Genomic DNA, 19,915 nt, shown 5'->3' with positions numbered 1-19,915 from the left:
TAATATTAAATGTAATATAAAAAACACTCCAGAAATCAAGGATTGATGTACCTTAGGGGGTCCTCCCAGATAGTGATAGCTCATATTTTGGGTGAAGGAGGTCTACTTTCTTATTTTTTTATTACAGTGAATAAGACTTGGAATTAGTTTTGTTTTCATTGCTTACTTTTCATATCTTTATGGTACCATTTCCTCCCTATCGTTCAGTGATACCAGGAGAGAGAATGAACTTGTTTATAATATATTTAACAGTGATACTCCGTTATCTCCAGTTATGACAGGGATTGGCAAACTATGGCCTGCAGGCCAGATTAGGCCCACCACTCGTTTTTGTACAGCCGGTGAGCTAAGAATGGTCTTTACCTTTTCACATGGTTCAAAAAAATCGAAGAACATTTTGTGAAATAGTAAAACTATATGATGTTTAGACTTCAGTGTCCATAAATAAAGTTTTATTGGAACATAGTCACACTCATTTGTTTACATATTGTCCGTGGCTACTTTTGTGCTATATCAGCAGAGTTGAGTAGTCGCAACAAAGACCATATGGTCTGCAAAGCTTAAAATAATTATTATCTGGCGCTTTGCAGAAAAAGTTTGCTGACCTCTGGTTTATGACAGTCTCAGAATAATGGCTTCAAAGCAGCTTTGTGTAATAGATGTGTTTCTGAAGAGATTGTAATTAAAGTGGTATGTGATGAATCATATCTTCAGCTTGATTTTGTTTAGTGATATATTCCCATGGAATTTTCATAAGAAATTTTGGTGAGATTTACACTGATGTACAGAAAAGGTACTCTGGTCAAAGGTGCTGTGATAGTTCCCTCATACAGGTCTAAAATTTAATCAAACTGAAAAACTTCCATATGGACTTCATAAACTTATAAAAACTGACTTATATAGTACATTAACTAGAAACTGTTTCATTTAAATTTCATTAGAACCTCTAAATAACTAGGGATTTTGAATTTTCAGGTACCTGTGATGGGTTCTTTCTTTGCTTGAAGTCTATAGTCTTATTACATGCTGTAGGATTAGTCAGATGTTTAGGAAATGTATATTAAATAAATGGTAAGGAAAAAGTACATATGACTATATAAGTTTTGTGTATAACAGAACTCTTCTAATGCCATTTCATTGGTATCCTGTACTGCTTTCTGAGCGCGTAGTATAAGATTCGATTAGAAAACCAGTCAACCAAAATCTAACCCTCCCCCCCCCACTAGTCTCGTTAAACAATAACCTAAACACGTATAAATTAAGTAGTTAGGTAAATTAGTACTGTTAAAAGTTTAATCGTGGAATTGAGGTTTTGGGAGGACGAGGAATATCTCTGAAGCTTCAAAGTTTTGACTGGTTCCAGGAGAAATGGAAAGGAATTGAATGCATACAAAGGGACCCCTCATAGAATTCAGTCACTTTTAATTTACCCATGCAAAGTCCCAGGCAAAAGTTTGAAAATGAAGTTGATACTGGAAAAAAGAGTTCATTTTCTGTTCTGATATAAAATAGTCACCACCTTGCTACAGCTTGTATGTCATAAATCCTTAGTGAATATTATATAACCTAAACTGGGTGTATGTTCTTCAGATGACCAGAATGTCAACTTGTTAGAGAAATAAAGTTCCAGGTTCATGGTATTTTGAGATATTTTCCAGTTTCGTTTCAAGCTGAAATAATTTTGCATCTTAGTTGTCATTAGAGGTTTTGAAATCCCTTGGAACTATTATTATCCCTTTTAACATAATTTGTTTCTGAATAAACTCAAGTTTTTATTAATTAACATTTTTCCTAATAATTGTAGAACATTTTAGAGTAGCCTGCCTTTGAGTATTACTTATTCAAATTATTTAATTTTAATGGCTTTTTTAACTTCAAAAATGACATGACTTCTAATTAAAAGTTCGAACAAGCTCATTTAAAGTAATGTCAGTCATTTCTTTCATGGCTTGAATATTTTTATATGCTTGGGTTTTTGCTTTAATTAAAAAAATTCTTTCATAAAACTTACTGAAAGAAACTTTGTTCTTGCCTGTAAAGTTAGTCTGAAATATATGTTAGAAGAGAGAAAGAAACTGTTCTTTAGTGACAGTGTTGTTAGAGGAATACTTTTTAGCCTGGATTATTATGGTTAAACTATCTTGGCATTTTACTTATCTATTTGTAGAACGATATTGTCTAATGTGTATTTAAATCACAAGAAAATGAGTGAAAAATTCTCACTTTAGATCCTAATAGGCCAGATTTGGGGAAAAAAAGAATTGGATTTAATGAATAATAATTGATCTTTTTATTGATCTATCTTGTGCTTGTAAATGGGAACTGCTATTCCTAAAAATAGAAAATGTTGCTATTTGGAATATTGTAGCATTTAAACAAAAGTTTCTGTGGATAAGAATGGGATAAGATGGGAAACTTTGGAAATTGTTCCGAATAAGCAGGGATAAATAAGTGTAGGCATGGATTTTCTACTTCATTTTCTATAACTTTTAAGGAGATAACACACAAAAAACTCTCTAACTCATTTTCTTCACTGTTCATAAGGAAACTCAAAACAAGGAATAAAAAATACTTTTAAATATTACTTTTGAAAATGACTTAATTTACAATTTATAATTGACTTTTTGAAATCCATATTGTATTTGTATTAAGGTTGATAAATTTCAGATGTTACACTACTACATAAATATTTAGTTGTAGAAAAATTGGGTCCAGCTATAGACATTTCAACCATCTAAACTACTACAGTAAAATTTTTACTTTATACAATTTGAAATTTTTCATTAGTTTTACATTTCTAATTATGGGTGGCTTATTAGTGAACTGTTTGCAGAGTGCAGGAGTACTTGTGTCCTCTGCTCCTCAGGGCAGCCTGGCCTTGATTAAGTGGGTTTGCTCAGTTAATATTTGTTAAATGGATAAATAACGAGTGCTTGCACAGTAGCTTGAGAATTGACTACACAGAAGATGTAGGCTTTTTCAAGATAATCTCGAATCAAATCACTGTGAAAGTTTAAAGATACTGATTCTTTCTATAACGTGCTGTTTTTGAAAACCAACTTGTATGTCTGATGGGAATATGGCTGTAACAAAATACTAAAAATTAGTGGCATACTGTTTTTTTTTAAAATTTATTTATTTATTTTATTTATTTTATTTTTGGCTGTGTTGGGTCTTCGTTTCTGTGCGAGGGCTTTGTCTAGTTCCAGCGAGCGGGGGCCACTCTTCATTGCGGTGCGTGGGCCTCTCACTGTCGTGGCCTCTCTTGTTGCAGAGCACAGGCTCCAGACGCTCAGGCTCAGTAGTTGTGGCTCACGGGCCCAGTTGCTCCGCGGCATGTGGGATCTTCCCAGACCAGGGCTCGAACCCGTGTCCCCTGCATTGGCAGGCAGATTCTCAACCACTGCGCCACCAGGGAAGCCCCCATACTATTGAATTTTATATTTCTGCAAGCATAATTGTTAATCACACTTCATGTTTTCTGAAGAACCAATGTGAAAATTTAATTGTTTAAAAAATTTTAATTGTTCAGGTGAATTTGATGTACAAGTTTTAATTTCAGATACGTCTTGAAAGTTAAGTATTAAAAATAAGTTGTTAAATAAGATTGTGTTAATAAGCTTGTGTGATAAAGTCAAATTTTATAGAACATTCCCAATGTAATAATACATGATCCCATCTATTTTGATAAGATTATCAGATTATTTCATCATTTGTTTATAGGCGTATTCTACATTCTAAAGGGGAGCTAAGCGAAGATAGACATAAACAGTATGAGGAATTTGCTATGTCTTATCAGAAGCTGCTGGCAAATTCTCAATCCTTAGCAGACCTTTTGGATGAAAATATGCCAGATCTTCCTCAAGACAAACCAACACCAGAAGGTAAGATATCCTTAAAAGCAAACATTGTGATTTTTTTTTAGTAAGCACTAATCACTTATATCTTTAGTCTTCTCAGATGTGTAATATTGAAAATGGATGTTTTGAAATGTCTTTAAAATTTTTTAAATGAAGAAGTAGTATTAAGACCTAATAAGAACATTGAAAATCTACTTGAAATGCTTCTCTGAATGGAAAAGGCTTTGCACTTAGAGAATAATAATTAACTCATATGATGATATGATGAATTTCTTCAGGTTCTTTCCTTTTAATAATAACTTTACTTATTTATTTAATTTTTGGCTGCATTGGGTCTTCGTTGCTGTGCGTGGGCTTTCTCTAGTTGCAGTGAGCAGGGGCTACTCTTCATTGTGGTGCGTAGGCTTCTCATCGCGGTGGCTTCTCTTGTTGTGGAGCACGGGCTCTAGGTGCGCAGCCTTCAGAGGTTGCAGCGCGTGGGCTCAGTAGTTGTGGCTCACAGGCTCTAGAGCACAGGCTCAGTAGTTGTGGTACACGTGCTTAGTTGCTCTGTGGCATGTGGGATCTTCCTGGACCAGGGCTCGAACCTGTGTCCCCTGCGTTGGCAGGCGGATTCTTAACCACTGCCCCATCAGGGAAGTCCCTTCAGGTTCTTTTGTAATAGATATCCTTAGATTGTGTCTAACAGGGGCCTGTCTTAAACCATAGTTGGAGTTACAGAAAGATTTACTTTATATCTTGGATGGGTAATAAGGTGAATTGGACATTTGGGATACTAATATTTCTGTGCTTTTTTTTTTTTTTAATTTATTTATTTATTTATTTATTTTTGGCTGTGTTGGGTCTTCGTTGCTGCATGTGGGCTTTCTCTAGTTGCGGCGAGCGGGGGCTACTCTTCGTTGAGGTGCGCGGGCTTCTCATTGCGGTGGCTTCTCTCGTTATGGAGCACGGGCTCTAGGCGCGCGGGCTTCAGTAGTTGTGGCACGTGGGCTCAGTAGTTGTGGTTCACGGGCTCTAGAGCACAGGCTCAGTAGTTGTGGCGCACGGGCCCAGTTGCTCCACGGCATGTGGGATCTTCCCAGGCCAGGGCTTGAACCCGTGTCTCCTGCATTGGCAGGCAGATTCTTAACCACTGAGTCACCAGGGAAGTCCTCTGTGCTTATTTTTATTTATAATTTAGTTGTTTTGAATGGTATATTATCTTAAATTGTTACTTAGAACTAAAGCCTACTTTGCAGTTTTATAAGATAAATTGTTTATCATTTTGTAAGATGAGTTACTTTCCATATTATTTCGAAGGTGTTTTAAACTTCCTTTTTGGTAAGGCTCCTAATATACTATTCTAACATATCACACCAACTACTTGAAAAATTACTTTCGGTAGATAAATGTTAATACATTATTAATCTTAAAACTATCTGAAAATCCTATTTACTTAAAAATCTTAAAAGTGAAATATTTATGAAGTGTCCTTTTATAATACAAGAAGTTATTTTGTATTTTACATCCTCAATAAGAAAATACGCGTTGTATACTGTGAATACATTTATGGTCCTTCCTTGGTATCTGCAGGGGATTGGTTCCAGGACCTCCAACGATGCTCAAGTCCCTCATATAAAATGGCTTAGTATTTGCATATAACCTGCACACATCCTCTCATATACTTTAAATCATCATGTAGATTACTTATAATACCATGTAAATGTAAATGCTGTGTAACAAAGTTGACAAAGTTCTGCCATCATTTTTATTTTTTATTTTAAATAAATTTATTTATTTATTTATTTATTTTTGACTGCGTTGGGTCTTTGTTGCTACACGTGGGCTTTCTGGTTGCGGGGAGTGGGAGCTACTCTTCGTTGCGGTGCGCGGGCTTCTCGTTGCGGTGGCTTCTCTTGTTGCAGAGCACGGGCTCTAGGCACGCGGGCTTCAGTAGTTGTGGCACGTGGGCTCAGTAGTTGTGGCTCGCAGGCTCCAGAGCGCAGGCTTAGTAGTTGTGGCGCACAGGCTTAGTTGCTCCACAGCATGTGGGATCTTCCCGGACCAGGGCTTGAACCCGTGTCTCCTGCATTGGCAGGCGGATTCTTAACCACTGCGCCACCAGGGAAGTCCCTCTCAGGATTTTTTTGTTTTGTTTTGTTTTTAATTCTGGTTTCTGCTCTGTTAGAGTCTTTTTTTAAAAATTAATTAATTAATTGATTAATTTTTGGCTGCATTGGGTCTTCGTTGCTGCTCGTGGGCTTTTCTCTAGTTGCGACGAGCGGGGGCTACTCTTCCTTGCCGTGCACGGGCTTCTCATTGCGGTGGCTTCTCTTGTTGCGGAGCATGGTCTCTAGGTGTACGGGCTTCAGTAGTTGTGGCACACGGGCTTTAGAGCGTAGGCTCAGTAGTTGTGGCGCACGGACTTAGTTGCTCCTCAGCATGTGAGATCTTCCCGGACCAGGGCTCGAACCCTTGTCTCCTGCATTGGCAGGAGGATTCTTAACCCCTGCACCAACAAGGAACCCCTCAGGGTGAATTTTAATCTGCAGGATCATTCTCTAGTTTGGAGAGATGTACAGTGAGGATAGATATAATCATGAATGGTCTCATGATCATGAAGTAGGAAATTAGTTACTTTTAATGTTGTGAGTTTAAGAAAGTGTAGTTGTATGTAAGGTAGACTGTGTGTGTGTGTGTGTGTGTGTGTGTGTGTGTGTGTGTTATACATGGTTTTCCACTCTCTACTGAAATATCTATATATTTCCTCATCATTCCTTCCCTTCCTTTCCAGTTATTTATCAATTGACCATTTATGGCAATCTGTCTTATACCAAGTTAATACCAAAAGAGGCTGCTTTTAAGGGTTTATGGTAAGATAAACCATAAACTTGTGATGATAATTATGATATAAATTGTACAGAGGGTTGCGAGTCTTAAAAAAATGCTTCATAGGGGAGGTGGGACTTTAAGTTGGATGTTTAGGAATGACCAGGCTTATATATTTCTTATATTGGTTTTAGGTTTTATGAAGGTGGGCCTAATATATCAAATGGCTACTTAATCTCATATCAGTTGCCTAAAACATTTAAGAGAAATGCATCTTTATCCTATGTTTTCCTCTTGTCTGTCCTGGTTTAGAGCTTTACTTAAAACACAGTTTGTGATTTTCTGGTAAAGATGGTTACATGAACAGTCCAGAGTGCTTGTGGATTGAAGAAGCGTCTGTTAATCAAAACATTCAAGGTTCATTGGCTTTAATTCCTTGTGATTTATTTTATTGTAGAGCATGGGCCTGGAATTGATATATTTACACCTGGTAAACCTGGAGAATATGACTTGGAAGGTGGTATATGGGAAGATGAAGATGCTCGGAATTTTTATGAGAACCTCATTGATTTGAAAGCTTTTGTTCCAGCCATCTTGTTTAAAGATAATGAAAAAAGTTGTCAGAATAAAGAGTCCAACAAGGATGATTACAAAGGTAAATGCTGGAGGACAAATTTTTTTATATTAAAGTGCTATAAAATTAGTTTCAAAATAATATTTGTAAAAATTTTTTTTTATTTACTAGTTTTGTAATACGAACATTGAGTCACTAGATTAAATGAATGACAGAATAATATGGACATCTTAATTAATTTAAGTCCACTTTATCTAATCAGCTTTATCTTCCCCTCATCTTTACCACAGATCCTCATGCCATGTATGTCTCCATTCATCAATTCATCAATCCATCCATCTGTTCATTTCTTCAGTGAACAGATGGCATACAGAATCAAAGAAGTTATGGTCTTTGTTCTCAATGAGCATAATGTATTTTAAAAAATCTGAATATATCAAATTTCTTGCCAGGTATAAATGTAGATTCTAAGACAAATGATGCAGATTTTGTGAGTCTTTGTATTTTTTGCAGCAGGATTTCAATATGACTTTTAATTCAGAGGTACTGATTCTTTGATTTCAGAGGCAAAGGAACCTAAGGATAATAAGGAGGTATCAAGTCCTGATGATTTGGAGCTTGAGTTGGAGAACCTAGAGATTAATGATGACACTTTGGAGCTAGAGGGTGGAGATGAAGCTGAAGATCTTACAAAGAAACTTCTTGATGAGCAAGGTAAACACTTTTGCCAAAAATTTTAATTTTTGACTAGTTGTTTTTTTTTTTTTAAAACGTCTGTTTTATTTTATTTATTTTTGGCCACGCTCTGCAACTTGTGGGATGTTAGTTCGCTGACCAGCGATTGAACCCGGGCCCTCGGCAGTGAGAGCACGGAGTCCTAACCACGGGACCGCCGGGGAATTCCCAAGTTTGGATTAGTGTTTCTACACAAAGCCCTTGCCTGAGAATATGGGTCTTTACTCTTTTATTCCTTGTTTTCCTGTTGTTTCTAGGCCATCACTTTTTTGGAATTTGATTTGGAACAGAAATACTACATGTCCAACTTTAGTGATAATCTGAATCTTAATAGATATTTCTTACACTTCTCTACTTGCTAGCATTGTCCTTAATGTATTTTAATTCTGATATAATCTTTACAGTCTTAACATAAGTATATTTGAAAGTTGAGAGATAACAAGACAATTAGTATATCAATTCATCTGATGTAATTTTATCTGTCTTTATAATTGAGTAATGTTTTATATTTAGTAATAAAAATATCACATTGTTAATTATTTCCTGAATACTTCCCGTCAAGTTTCTTTATTAGTTAGGATTCTTTATTAGAAAGATACCTTCTGTCAGTATTGCCTTTCTCTCTATGGGCTTCATTGTTTCCTACTGCAGATTCTGTTTATCCATGTCATGAAGGGAGGGAGGCATGGCTGGAGGCTACCCTTGGCTCAAACCAGTTAGTGACATCAGAAGAAAAGAGGGCTTCTCTCCCACTGTCTGTGTATAAGCCTCATGGAAGGACTTGGCTAGTCCTGTGTCTTGCTTGCCTGTGGCCGAGAGGAGTGGTGGTGTCTGTGCTTGGGCAGCACCCTTCCCCATCAGAATCCCATGGATTGCCTTCGAGGGCAAGCGATGATCGTACTGTTAATTGAAGACATGGGAGAAGGGATGCGTGACAGATAAAAATAGCAGATCTACTATAAAACTACACGCAACTTGTGACTTCTCATGTAAAAGTTTGCCTTTTTATAGTTGATATCTGAAAGACAGTAGTGATTTAGGGTTATGATTCTAAAGATACCCACACTTTCTAGGGTAATATCTCAAAAAATGCTTCATTTTTTCATGAGTAAGAAAAGTGCTCTAGATTATCTATGCCCCAGATAACTTCTTACTGGATGTTTTTATTCTTATATTGTCTATGTATATATATATATTTAAACCTGTTTAAAAACCAATTTCATATTAGAACAAGAGGATGAAGAAGCCAGCACTGGATCTCATCTCAAGCTCATAGTAGATGCTTTTCTCCAGCAATTGCCCAACTGTGTCAACCGTGATCTGATAGACAAGGTATGATTGCCTCTGTGTGACTTCACTCAAGCACGTAGACCTTGTAGGATAGCTCTAATTAGGAACGTCTATGGTTTTTGGACTGTTTTGGCTGTAGAATGAACCATTTCTTCAAATGGAATCTAATATGGGAATTCAAAATAAACACATACAGTGGCAGCCAGTTTGTAGATGTTGTGTTTGGGGGTGGAACTGTCTCTAGAATCCTGTTAGCTTGACACCTCTCCCCTTCACATAGGGATTCCTCAGTGTGGGAAATACTGTGTTAGTCCAGAAGTTCTTAAAGTATGCTCTGTAGATTCCTGGTATCTTCTGAGGCACTTACAGGGGGTCTGTAAGGTCAAAACTCTTTCCATACTAATACTAGGATTTTTTTTCCCCACTTTTTCACTGTTTTTGACATTTGCAAAAGTGATGATGGGTAAAGCTGCTGGCATTTTAACACGAATCAAGCTGCATGGGTAGCAGAATGTACTAGTAGCCATTGCCGTGCATTTGCAATTAAAAGAACAATGCTCCTTTCACTTAGGAATCTCTGATGAATCCATAAAAATTGGAGTAATTTTGTTTCATTTCAGTCTTTGAGTACACTTCCTTTTAACTTGATAAAATAAGAAGGACGTGTAAAGCACATATGCTATCTCAATATACTATCTCAAGGTTGCCTCAAGAAAAGGTTGCCTCAATCACTTGTGTGATTGAGTTGCAAGCTAAACTAGTTGCTTTTTACATAGAATACCGTTTTTACTTGAAAGAACTGATGGACAAACTGTGGTTATTCAGATGTGGGTGTTTAGCAGACATTTTTCTAACATGAACAGGTGAGCCTCTCACTTCAAGGGAAACAACTAAAAGTATTTATTGCCAGTGGACAAATTTGAGTTTCCAGCAAAAATTAGAATTTTGGAAAACTTATGTCCACCACCATAAGCTTGACATCTTCCCACTTCTTTTCTGAAGAGGCTTTATTGGTGAAACTTTTCTGATAAGCTGAGTGGTGATGTTAAATAATGTAATTTAAAAATACTATGTAAGTGTTTGGAAGATCTGCATAGCTCAGTGAACCATTGTTCTGAATTACCAGTACATAAGGTCAACAAAATCTTGATTGGATATTAAAAATTCACTCAGTGCAAGATAGACCAATGGATTTTAATCTAGCAGAGCATGAGAAGTTGATACACATTGCATTGATTTCACATTGCAACTAACGGTTAAGAAACTACCACTTGTCAAGTTTTGGTGAAGTATCAAAGAATATCTATAATTACTGAAAATGATATTAAAATATGCCTCCCTTTCCAGCTACATATGTGTGTGAAACTGGAGTTTCTTTTTCTTTTTCTTTTTTTTTAATAACTTTATTTATTTATTTTTGGCTGCATTGGGTCTCTGTTGCTGTGTGCAGGCTTTCTCTAGTTGCTGCACATGGGCTTGTTGCGGAGCACGGACTCCAGGTGCTCGGGCTTCAGTAGTTGCAGCATGCGGGCTCAGTAGTTGCGGTGCACGGGCTTAGCTGCTCCACCGCATGTGGGATCCTCCTGGACCAGGGCTCGAACCCGTGTCCCCTGGATTGGTAGGCGGATTCTTAACCACTGCACCACCAGAGAAGTCCCTGGAGTTTCTTCATATACTTCATCCAAAACAACATGTCACAACAGATTGAGTGCATAAATAGATACGAGAATCTATAGATATGAGTATTTAAGGTATCTTCTAGAAGAGTACCACTCTTCTGTCACTAAATTCTTTTTTCATTAAAAAAAAATTTCCAAAAAATGTTAACAACTAATAGATTTATTGGTATTTTTATGTGAATTAATATTTTGAAAATTTCTCAGTTTTAACTTCTAAAACAGTAACTGCTGATAAACATATTAACCCACAAAAACAAAGTTCTTTCAGGTCCTTAATAATTTTTAAGAGTGTAGAAGACTCTTGAGACCCAAAGTTTGAAAATCATTGCTTTAAATCATTTTTAAGTCAAGGTGTAATGTAATCTTTATCCTTTTTTCTCCCCATAATGTATTGAGGGTTCCCTATAGAGTACTACAGACATCAAGTTGTTTTTTGACTTTCAGCTTGTTTAGCTCTTCTACAAATAATTTAGATGTGTTTCAGTAACTATTCATATAATCAAATAGGCTTGAAAAAAATTCCAAATTGGCTAATCACCTCTTGGAGTAATTAGGTCAATGTACAGTTTTCAAAAACTTAGTAATTACAGCATTTATTTCTGTTTTCTGAAGAGATAGTGTCTTTTTTTCTTTCATCTTAGAATATAGCAGAGACTACCTTTTAAACAACTGCTTATTTTCCTAAGGTTGGGATATGATTGACTTTTTCCCCTGCTAAATTTTCATATATTCACTGGCTATCAGCAGGATGAGAGATACCTTGACATGCCTGCCACACCCTTGCAGCCATTTTGAGTGCTATCCTGAAAGTTGAGTGGGAAGATCTCACGTGAATCTGTATTGGAAAGTATCCTGCAGTGCCCAGCTCAGTAATGACCATATGTTAAATTCTGGGTTAGCTCTTGGAGGTTCAGATGGAAAATAGGAGTTTACCCTACCCTGTTGGACCCCAGTGGGTTCCTCCTGGGAGTCAGCTTCCTCATGAAAGGAATTTTTTCCATCTATATTGGCAGAGGTCCAAATGGCTTAAGAGGGAAAAGTAGTTGAGAAATAGAAAAATCTAAGAATTCTTTTGAATTCAATACTTATGTAACAATAGATAACCCGAAGTGAAGATTGCTTTTAGGTGACTTCTGCAGGTAATGTCATTCATGGTGATGCTTATTTCTGCATGCATTTGATGATCAGAAGAGTTTATTTTTACTTAAAAAAATAAAAAATGATTGTTGAACTGTCTTTCGTTTACTTACAACGTTTTGAAACAGGTTTTCAAAAACTGCTTGTTGAGTTGTCAGGCAGCACTTGTAACCCAGGCAGACAGACACCACCCCAGTGATTCCTTTGCTTTCATTTCTCCCCAAAGGGCAGGGCTGGTTAAATCTAAGAATTAATATACATATGAAGCTTTTTTTTTCTTTTTAATTTCCTCAAATTTATTAATTCTGGCAGTTTTCATGTAGTCTTTTATTCATTTATTCTACATATTTATTGAGCCACCACTATGTGTACCAGGCATTTACATGTTTTACGAACTCCTAATCTTTGCAGAGTTTTGAGCATTGTAGTTTTTTTCCATCTAACTGGCCTTTGGTTATTGTGGTAGGAAAAGTGTTTATTGCCTTTTAAAGGATAATGTTCTAAAATAGTTATTGAAGTACATCTTATTTTTTGTTTCCTAGTTTATGTTGAAACATAGGCCATTATTAGCCATTAAAATTTTTTCTTTATATTTTTCAAAAAATGTTGATTTGAGGGGGGGTGTGTGTGTGTGTGAAGTTTTCCAGTGTTAACCAATTTTCTTTTCTGAGTACATGACCTTTGGGATTTTTATTATACTAGTCCAGAAATTTTCAGTGTTTCATATGGGTGAATTACTTGAAGGAACTTTAGTATATTTTCACCTTTTCTCTTTGTTATTCTAATTAGCTGTAAGAAGCTTTAATGTTATAAAATATAAACTTTAATGAAATTTATTATACTCCCTTTACAAGCAGAAGAAAAAATTTACATTGGTTTTACTTTTGACTAATAGTGACAGTTTCAATCTTGGTGAATACTTTCAATGTGAGTTAGTTTCCTGGGTTTGAATCTAATCACCATTAGTTGTGTCATTTTTTCAGCAAAAGTTTTAATCAAATGGGAGGTGTTTCAGTGAGTGTATTGTTGAAGAGTTGAAACCCTTTGTAGGGAAATCTGAGGATCTTTGTTACCTGATTCTCAAATCTACCTAAAGACTGGGATTAATGATAAAATAATCATGTGAACCTATGGAAGGAAAATACTTGAGATACCCAAAAGGATATTTGATAATAGTTTTTTTCTTTTTAAAGTATAACTTAAACTTTTTATTTTCTTAAACCATGTATATTGAAAATCTTTAATGTTTAAAAAATATATATACCTGTATTTAAAAAATACCAACTACTCATAGTTTTGTTTTCTAATGGCTTCCCGGAACATACACTTCTCGTAGCTTTTCTTCTACACTTATATTAGATGTTAGACATATTGATGAAATATTGAACACATTTTTGTTATTAAAATATAGAATAGTGGATTGCTATACTAAATAATAATTATGGATATTTATTGTAGTCCTGTGATGTGGTTTCTTTAGTTTGTTACCAGATCTGATTGTTGACAGTAAACATTTTTACTCAGTGTTGAAGCACTTAACTCTTACATGTTTCTGGGGATAATCTGTGTCTGTGTCTCATACATAGTTGGTCTTTATTCTTTTTTGGTTATCCTTATTAGCATTAGTAATTTTCTTGGTTCCTGGCTTCTTGTTACTTTGTACATTTTACCAGAAAACTTTCCTGATACTAACATTGATTTATGAGATCAAAAGCATGGATTGCACATTTCATATAGTTATTTGCCAAACATGTCATGGTGGGTCTTCAATCTACTCACTTGAAGTTCTGTTTCTAACACTAGGTTGCAATTAAAAAGTTTATGAAACATATATTTTGAGATATAAAATGAGAGAGGAGTTTAAGCTTAGTGATCTTTAAAGCTTGGGATATGCTTATAATACTAGTGTCTTAAAACCATTGTGAACTGTTTAGGAACTATTAGAAATCCATTGTAGCATGCAGGGTTTCTGCTTTCAGTAGCTAAATGGATATTTTTTTAAGAAAAAAGTTTGCTTTTTCTCCTATAGGCAGCAATGGATTTTTGCATGAACATGAACACAAAAGCAAATAGGAAGAAGCTGGTCCGGGCGCTCTTTATAGTTCCCAGACAAAGGTAGGTAAAAAAAAAAAAAAAAAAACAACAGTAATTTCTTAGTGTTTTTACCCTGCAATGATGATTGTAAGGTCTAAGTTCTTATTTAATTATCTCTTAGAAAATATCCCTTGTCAACAGAACTTATTATCATTGTTGTTAGCATATTTTCTAGAACTTATTTCTCATTGATTTTTGTTCATGAGCTCTAGTGGGAATATTTCTTCTGATGCTTTCCTGTTATTTTGAGAGAAAAAATTTAAGAATTATAGGAACTTAAATAACTTAATCATTGCTAGAAGCAACTTGTTTGCACTTTTGCCTCTGAGGAGAAAAAATAATAAATGGTATATCTTTTTTTTGGAGAGTTTTTATTTTGTGGAAAGATCAGACTAAATTGATTGTATCTAATTTTTAAGAGTTGTGTTTAAATGAAAAATTTCAAGTTTTTTTTTTTGTAATTATGCTAGTTTGGACTTGGAAGTCACATTAGTGATTATGTTGCTGGTAATTCAAGAAACATATTCCGTTTCATAATGCTGGTAGAGAATTCTAATGCTCTAACTTACACTAAATTAAAACCCCTACTTCACCCGCATATTTTAGGACCACAACAGGTCATAGATTGTTGACCTTAGGAACCTGGAGGAGATCCATTTCTGTTTATTCAACAGTGAATAATTAAAGGATTTTGTTAACTATTATCATGATTACATAGATCATAGCTAAGATAGATACTTTCCCCAGAAGATACGGATTCTGAGGGACTTCACTAAATATTTCTTAAGCAAAATTTTAATTTGGTTCATTCATTGGTCTCTTAAATGGTAACATTTCTCAGTGAAACCAAATCACTACTTTTTTCCTTTATATTGGTTTTTATCTCCTGTCAGCAGCAGCATTAATGAGCATTTGTTTTTTCATTTTAGTGGGACAAGGGAGATGGAATGTGCTAATATAGTGAGTAGATAATTCAGAATTATCTAATTGAGAAAATCATAGATGAATTATTATTATTATTAGTTTTTTTTTTTAAAATAAATTTATTTATTTATTTTTGGCTGTGTTGGGTCTTCGTTTCTGTGCGAGGGCCTTCTCCAGTTGTGGCAAGTGGGGGCCACTCTTCATCGCGGTGCGCGGGCCTCTCACCGTCGCGGCCTCTCCTGTTGCGGAGCACAGGCTCCAGACGCGCAGGCTCAGCAGTTGTGGCTCACGGGCCCAGCCGCTTTAAATCTGTATAATCTTTCTTTAGAAATAAAGGAAGTTTTAATGGAATAGTTCTGACGTTAGTCACTAAGAATTTGAATACTTGAAAGATAGTTTAAATTATATCATTTAACCTTGAATATTCTAAAGTATTATGTATATCAAAGATTATAGACTTCCCCATTCATCAGAGTAGGGCCATTTTCATTTCTGGGAAGTATTTGGACATGATGTTTATTTTAATAGAATGTTTCAATAAAAAGTATTCAAGTTAGTATTTTACTTTAATTAAAATCATTGTTATTAAAAAAAAAAGTTCACTCACTTTTTTTTTTTTTTTTTTTAATCTCCAGCTCTTTATTATCAAATGATTATAACAATGTATGATTTGTGATAGAGGAAAAATCATACACAAGTAACAGTCACTTAGGAGACCCCATGTTTATTTCTCCATGATCAACTCCCAACCTATATCCGTATGTGTGCACACTTTACATGGCAAATCTTCTATTTTATGCTTTTGGTTGCCGGCCATATTATAAGCGTTTTCAATATGGCAACAAAACCTTTATCATCATGGTTTGGCAAGGTTGCATGGAACAAATCACAAGTGTCTGAAATGAACAATGTGGGATCTTCCCGGACCGGGGCACGAACCCGTGTGCCCTGCATTGGCAGGCGGATTCCTAACCACTGCGCCACCAGGGAAGCCCGAATTATTTTTATTATGTAAAATTATGTACTGCATTTCATCAAATCTTAGGTGCCATCAGTTATGAGGTGCATCATTATTTCATGTACAACTAAGAAAGAAAAGAATATTGCCAGTTACTTTTAAGCCTTTGATTGTGAGACACATTCTACTTTCAAACTCAAAATTTCAAACTCAAATATTTTTTTCCTTAATATTTTGGACCAGTTTTTTAAAGTGATTCTTTTCTTTACCTATACAGTGGAGTGTTTACTTTCATAGTTGTCTTTTCAACTGTTTCTTTGAATGAAGAAACGTAGTAACAATTATCTGGACTTCTAGCATAGAATGAACCAAATTTAGCAAAAATAAAAGGCTTTGTTAACAAAAGAAATTATGCAGTAATATTAAATAGTTTACTGATAAGAGAGCATCTTGTCTCCCTTTATCCCCATTCCTTCCCACTCCCCCACCCCGGAGAAAACTCCTGAAAAACTATATACTATTACTTGGTTTTATGCCAGTTACATTCTTTATAACTGGATTTATGTGCTTAGCTCAGCAGTTAGCTGCAAATTAGAAGTAGTTGGAATCTTCTAGAAACAGACTTGAAAGTAATAGGAAGTGACAATTTATGGTTTGAGAGGAGAGAAAAAAATAAAGATACAAGTACTTGAAATGTATATCCTTTTGGAGCTATGAGGAAGAGACCACATAGTCTTATATACCTGAAATATATAAATATAATAATTTAGGTTTCTTATATTCAGCCTGAGTGATCAGGAAAGGTTAAATTATGTTCTAAAATTTATTCATTAACTAAGGGTCTACTCTATACTGTGATTAGTGCTGGAGATACAGTGGTGAACAAGACAGATTCAACTCGTATTCATGCAGCTTACAGTTTCGAGAGGAAGAAAGAGAATTCTAAGTGCAGTTGACAGGAAGAATCCCAGCATGCTTTGAAGTATATAACACGGGGAACTGATTGACTTAGTCTCGGCAGTAAGAGAAGGCTGCCTGGAACAAGGGTCATTTAATCCGAGACCTGAGAAAGGAATGAGCTAGGTGAGGGATGGATGAGGAGAGGGAACGTAGAAAGCATTTCTGATAGAGGCAACAGAACCAGAGACAGGAAGGGTCACGCATCAGACTACTGAAAAAACCTGTTTCTTGGTTTCCCTGGACATTGTTGTCTAGACTAAGCTGCAGGAGGGAGGCCACGTTTACTTCTTTATCCTCAGCGCTGAGCACAATGCCTCACAGACAGAAGGTGATAAAATTATGTAACCTGGTATTTACAATGCCCTTTCTCATCTAGCCTCTTTTCAGCTTCTTCAGTCGTCATTCTAGCCACTCTTCTTGGAAAATCATGATCTGTAATGATTTCTTGAATACCCTTTGTTCTCTGCTTCCAAGCCTCTGCTTTCTGCTCTATCTGGGATATCCTGTATTTTTCCACTGGAAAATCTCCAGTCTTGAACTCTTAGCATAAGAGTTATCTTCTCTGAACAACCATCTTTATTTCCCTTACGTATATATAGGTGCTCTTTAATAGACTTTCGACTTAATGTCTTCATACATACAAAGAATTCGGCACATTACATTAGGCATATTGGGTCAGTGTTGGTTTGTGCCTGTATCCCTATGAAACTGTAAAAATATGGACCCTTTAAAAGAGGACTAGATCTTTTCATTTTGAACATCTACAACATCAAGTGTAGTGTTTGATACACAGTAAGGGCTTGAAAATATTTGATGAATTAATATTGGTCATATGCAAATTTAAAATTTTATTTAAAAAAATAGTAATGCACTCACAGGACTCAAAACACTGAAGTATAAAACATGGTGCTGAAAAATATCTTTCCTATCCTTGTCTCCCCATCTACCCAATTCCTACTCCTCCCAGTAGGAAACCACTGTCTTGATTCTTGCATCATTCCACAGTTGCTTTTGCATGTGCAAGAACATGCAAACATTCTTATATTTCCTGCTTTTTTACACAAGGGCAACTTATTATACCTATTGTTCTGAACTTTACTGTTTTCACTTAACAGTATATCTTGGAAATCTTTTCATGTCAATACATAAAGATTTCTCTTGTTCTTTTTAAAGCTGCAGTGTTTCTTTTTATGAATGTACTGTATTTAACCACTTTGGACTTCCAGTCTTTGCCATTACAAACAATCCTGTAGTTGTATAATACCTTTCCTTTCTTCTTCCTCCTCTGCATTATGTTAGCTAGTGGTTTATTCATTTTAGTTTTTTTCACACACACACACACACACACACACACACACACACACACACACAAAACCCAGCCTCTAGATTGTCTATGTATTTATTCTACTGTTTTACTGTTTTCTTACTCATTATTTTTGGATTTTATCTTTATTTTCTTTTTTTTTGGTTTCTTTCATTCATTTTATTCCTTTTTTTGGCATTTAATATTATATATTGCTGTCCTCTGACCCTGGTTTTAGCTGTATCTCTTACTTCTGACATGTGGTGATTTCTATTTTTATGTTTTCTGGAAATTCTCCAATTTCAGTTTGTTATTCCATTGTTACCTAAGGAGATATTTGAGAGAGTTTTGAAATTTCCAGGTAGTGGGACTTTTTTGTTTTGTTTTCTGGCTTGGTTAATAATTCATATTTTTATTACACTGTGATTAGAGAATACTGTGTTACTTTTGCTTTATGGAATTTTTTGAAATTTTCTTGCGGCCTTTTATGTAGTCAGTTTTCATGAACATTCCACAAACATTTTTGGAAAAAGGGGCACCTCTCTCTTTGTGTGGCATCTCCCTCCCCTTCCCCCAAAGGACATGGATCCTAGTGAATGTCTTTATTCTTCTCTATGGCCAGGATTCCCTCCTTTATCCGTGTAGCCCCTCCAGCCTGAGCCGACTATAAAAACCAGAATGAATCATTTAATAGTTACTTGAGTGCCTATGACTGTGAGGACCCGAAGGTTTTATATGTGTGTGTATGTGGTAGAGAATTTAAGCTGTCTTACCTAGTTTGTATAGTTTGGTTTAGGAAGCACTAAACTCGATAACTCTTAAGGTTTTTACAGTTCTTTTCTTTAAAAAAAGCAGAAAACAAAAAAAACAAGCTTTATTGGAATATAATTCACATAACCATACAGTTCACCCATTTGAAGTATACAGTTCAGTGTTTTAAATATATTCAACTATCACAACAATAAAATTTTAAAACATTTTCGTCCCCCTAAAAGAAACCTTATATCTATTAGCAGGCAGTTCCATTCCCTCCCTGCCCACTCTCTCCCCTATCCTAAGAAACCACTAATCTACTTTCAGTCTCTATGGATTTACCTATTCTGGTATTTCCTATAAATGAAATCATAAAATATGTGGCCTTTTGTGCCTGACTTCTTTCGCTTAGTAGGTTTTCGAGATTGATCCATATCATAGCATGTATTAAAATTTCCTTCTTTTTTAAGGCTGAATAATATTTCATTGTATAGATATGTAACACATTTTGTTTACCCATTTGTCAGTTGACGGACATTTGAGTTGTTTCCACTTTTTAGCTATTATGAATATGCTATTGTGACTCTTTGTGTACAAGTTTTTGTGTGGTCTATGTTTTCAGTTCTCTTGGGTATATACCTATGAGTGGAATTGCTGTGTTTTAGGGTAACTATGTTTAACATTTTTAGTAACCACTAAACTGTTTTTCACAGTGGCTGCATTTTATATTCCCATCAGCAGTGTATGAAGGTTCCAGTTTCTCCATATCCTTACCAACACTTGTTATTGTCCCCATTTTGATTATAGCCATCTTAGTGTGTAGTGGAATCTTACCTCATT

At 35.4% G+C, this 19,915-nt stretch overlaps 1 protein-coding gene across 2 annotated transcripts in view; it reads left to right on the top strand.

Annotated features, from left to right (window-relative positions):
• The window catches only part of UPF2 (UPF2 regulator of nonsense mediated mRNA decay), a 93,285-nt gene that overhangs the window by 15,650 nt on the left and 57,720 nt on the right, over positions 1-19,915 (top strand). For both annotated transcript variants that reach the window (XM_068560160.1, XM_068560169.1), the window contains exons 4-8: positions 3,724-3,884; positions 7,126-7,323; positions 7,807-7,956; positions 9,206-9,309; positions 14,113-14,198. In XM_068560160.1, the coding sequence (XP_068416261.1) occupies positions 3,724-3,884; positions 7,126-7,323; positions 7,807-7,956; positions 9,206-9,309; positions 14,113-14,198 (699 nt within the window). The remainder of the gene's footprint in view (positions 1-3,723; positions 3,885-7,125; positions 7,324-7,806; positions 7,957-9,205; positions 9,310-14,112; positions 14,199-19,915) is intronic.

The sequence above is a fragment of the Eschrichtius robustus genome, chromosome 1 (assembly GCF_028021215.1).
Source record: "Eschrichtius robustus isolate mEscRob2 chromosome 1, mEscRob2.pri, whole genome shotgun sequence".
In the NCBI taxonomy this organism is placed as follows: domain Eukaryota; kingdom Metazoa; phylum Chordata; class Mammalia; order Artiodactyla; family Eschrichtiidae; genus Eschrichtius; species Eschrichtius robustus.
The sequence above is the reverse complement of the archived record's forward strand: the minus strand, read 5'-3'. Positions and strand labels throughout refer to the sequence as shown.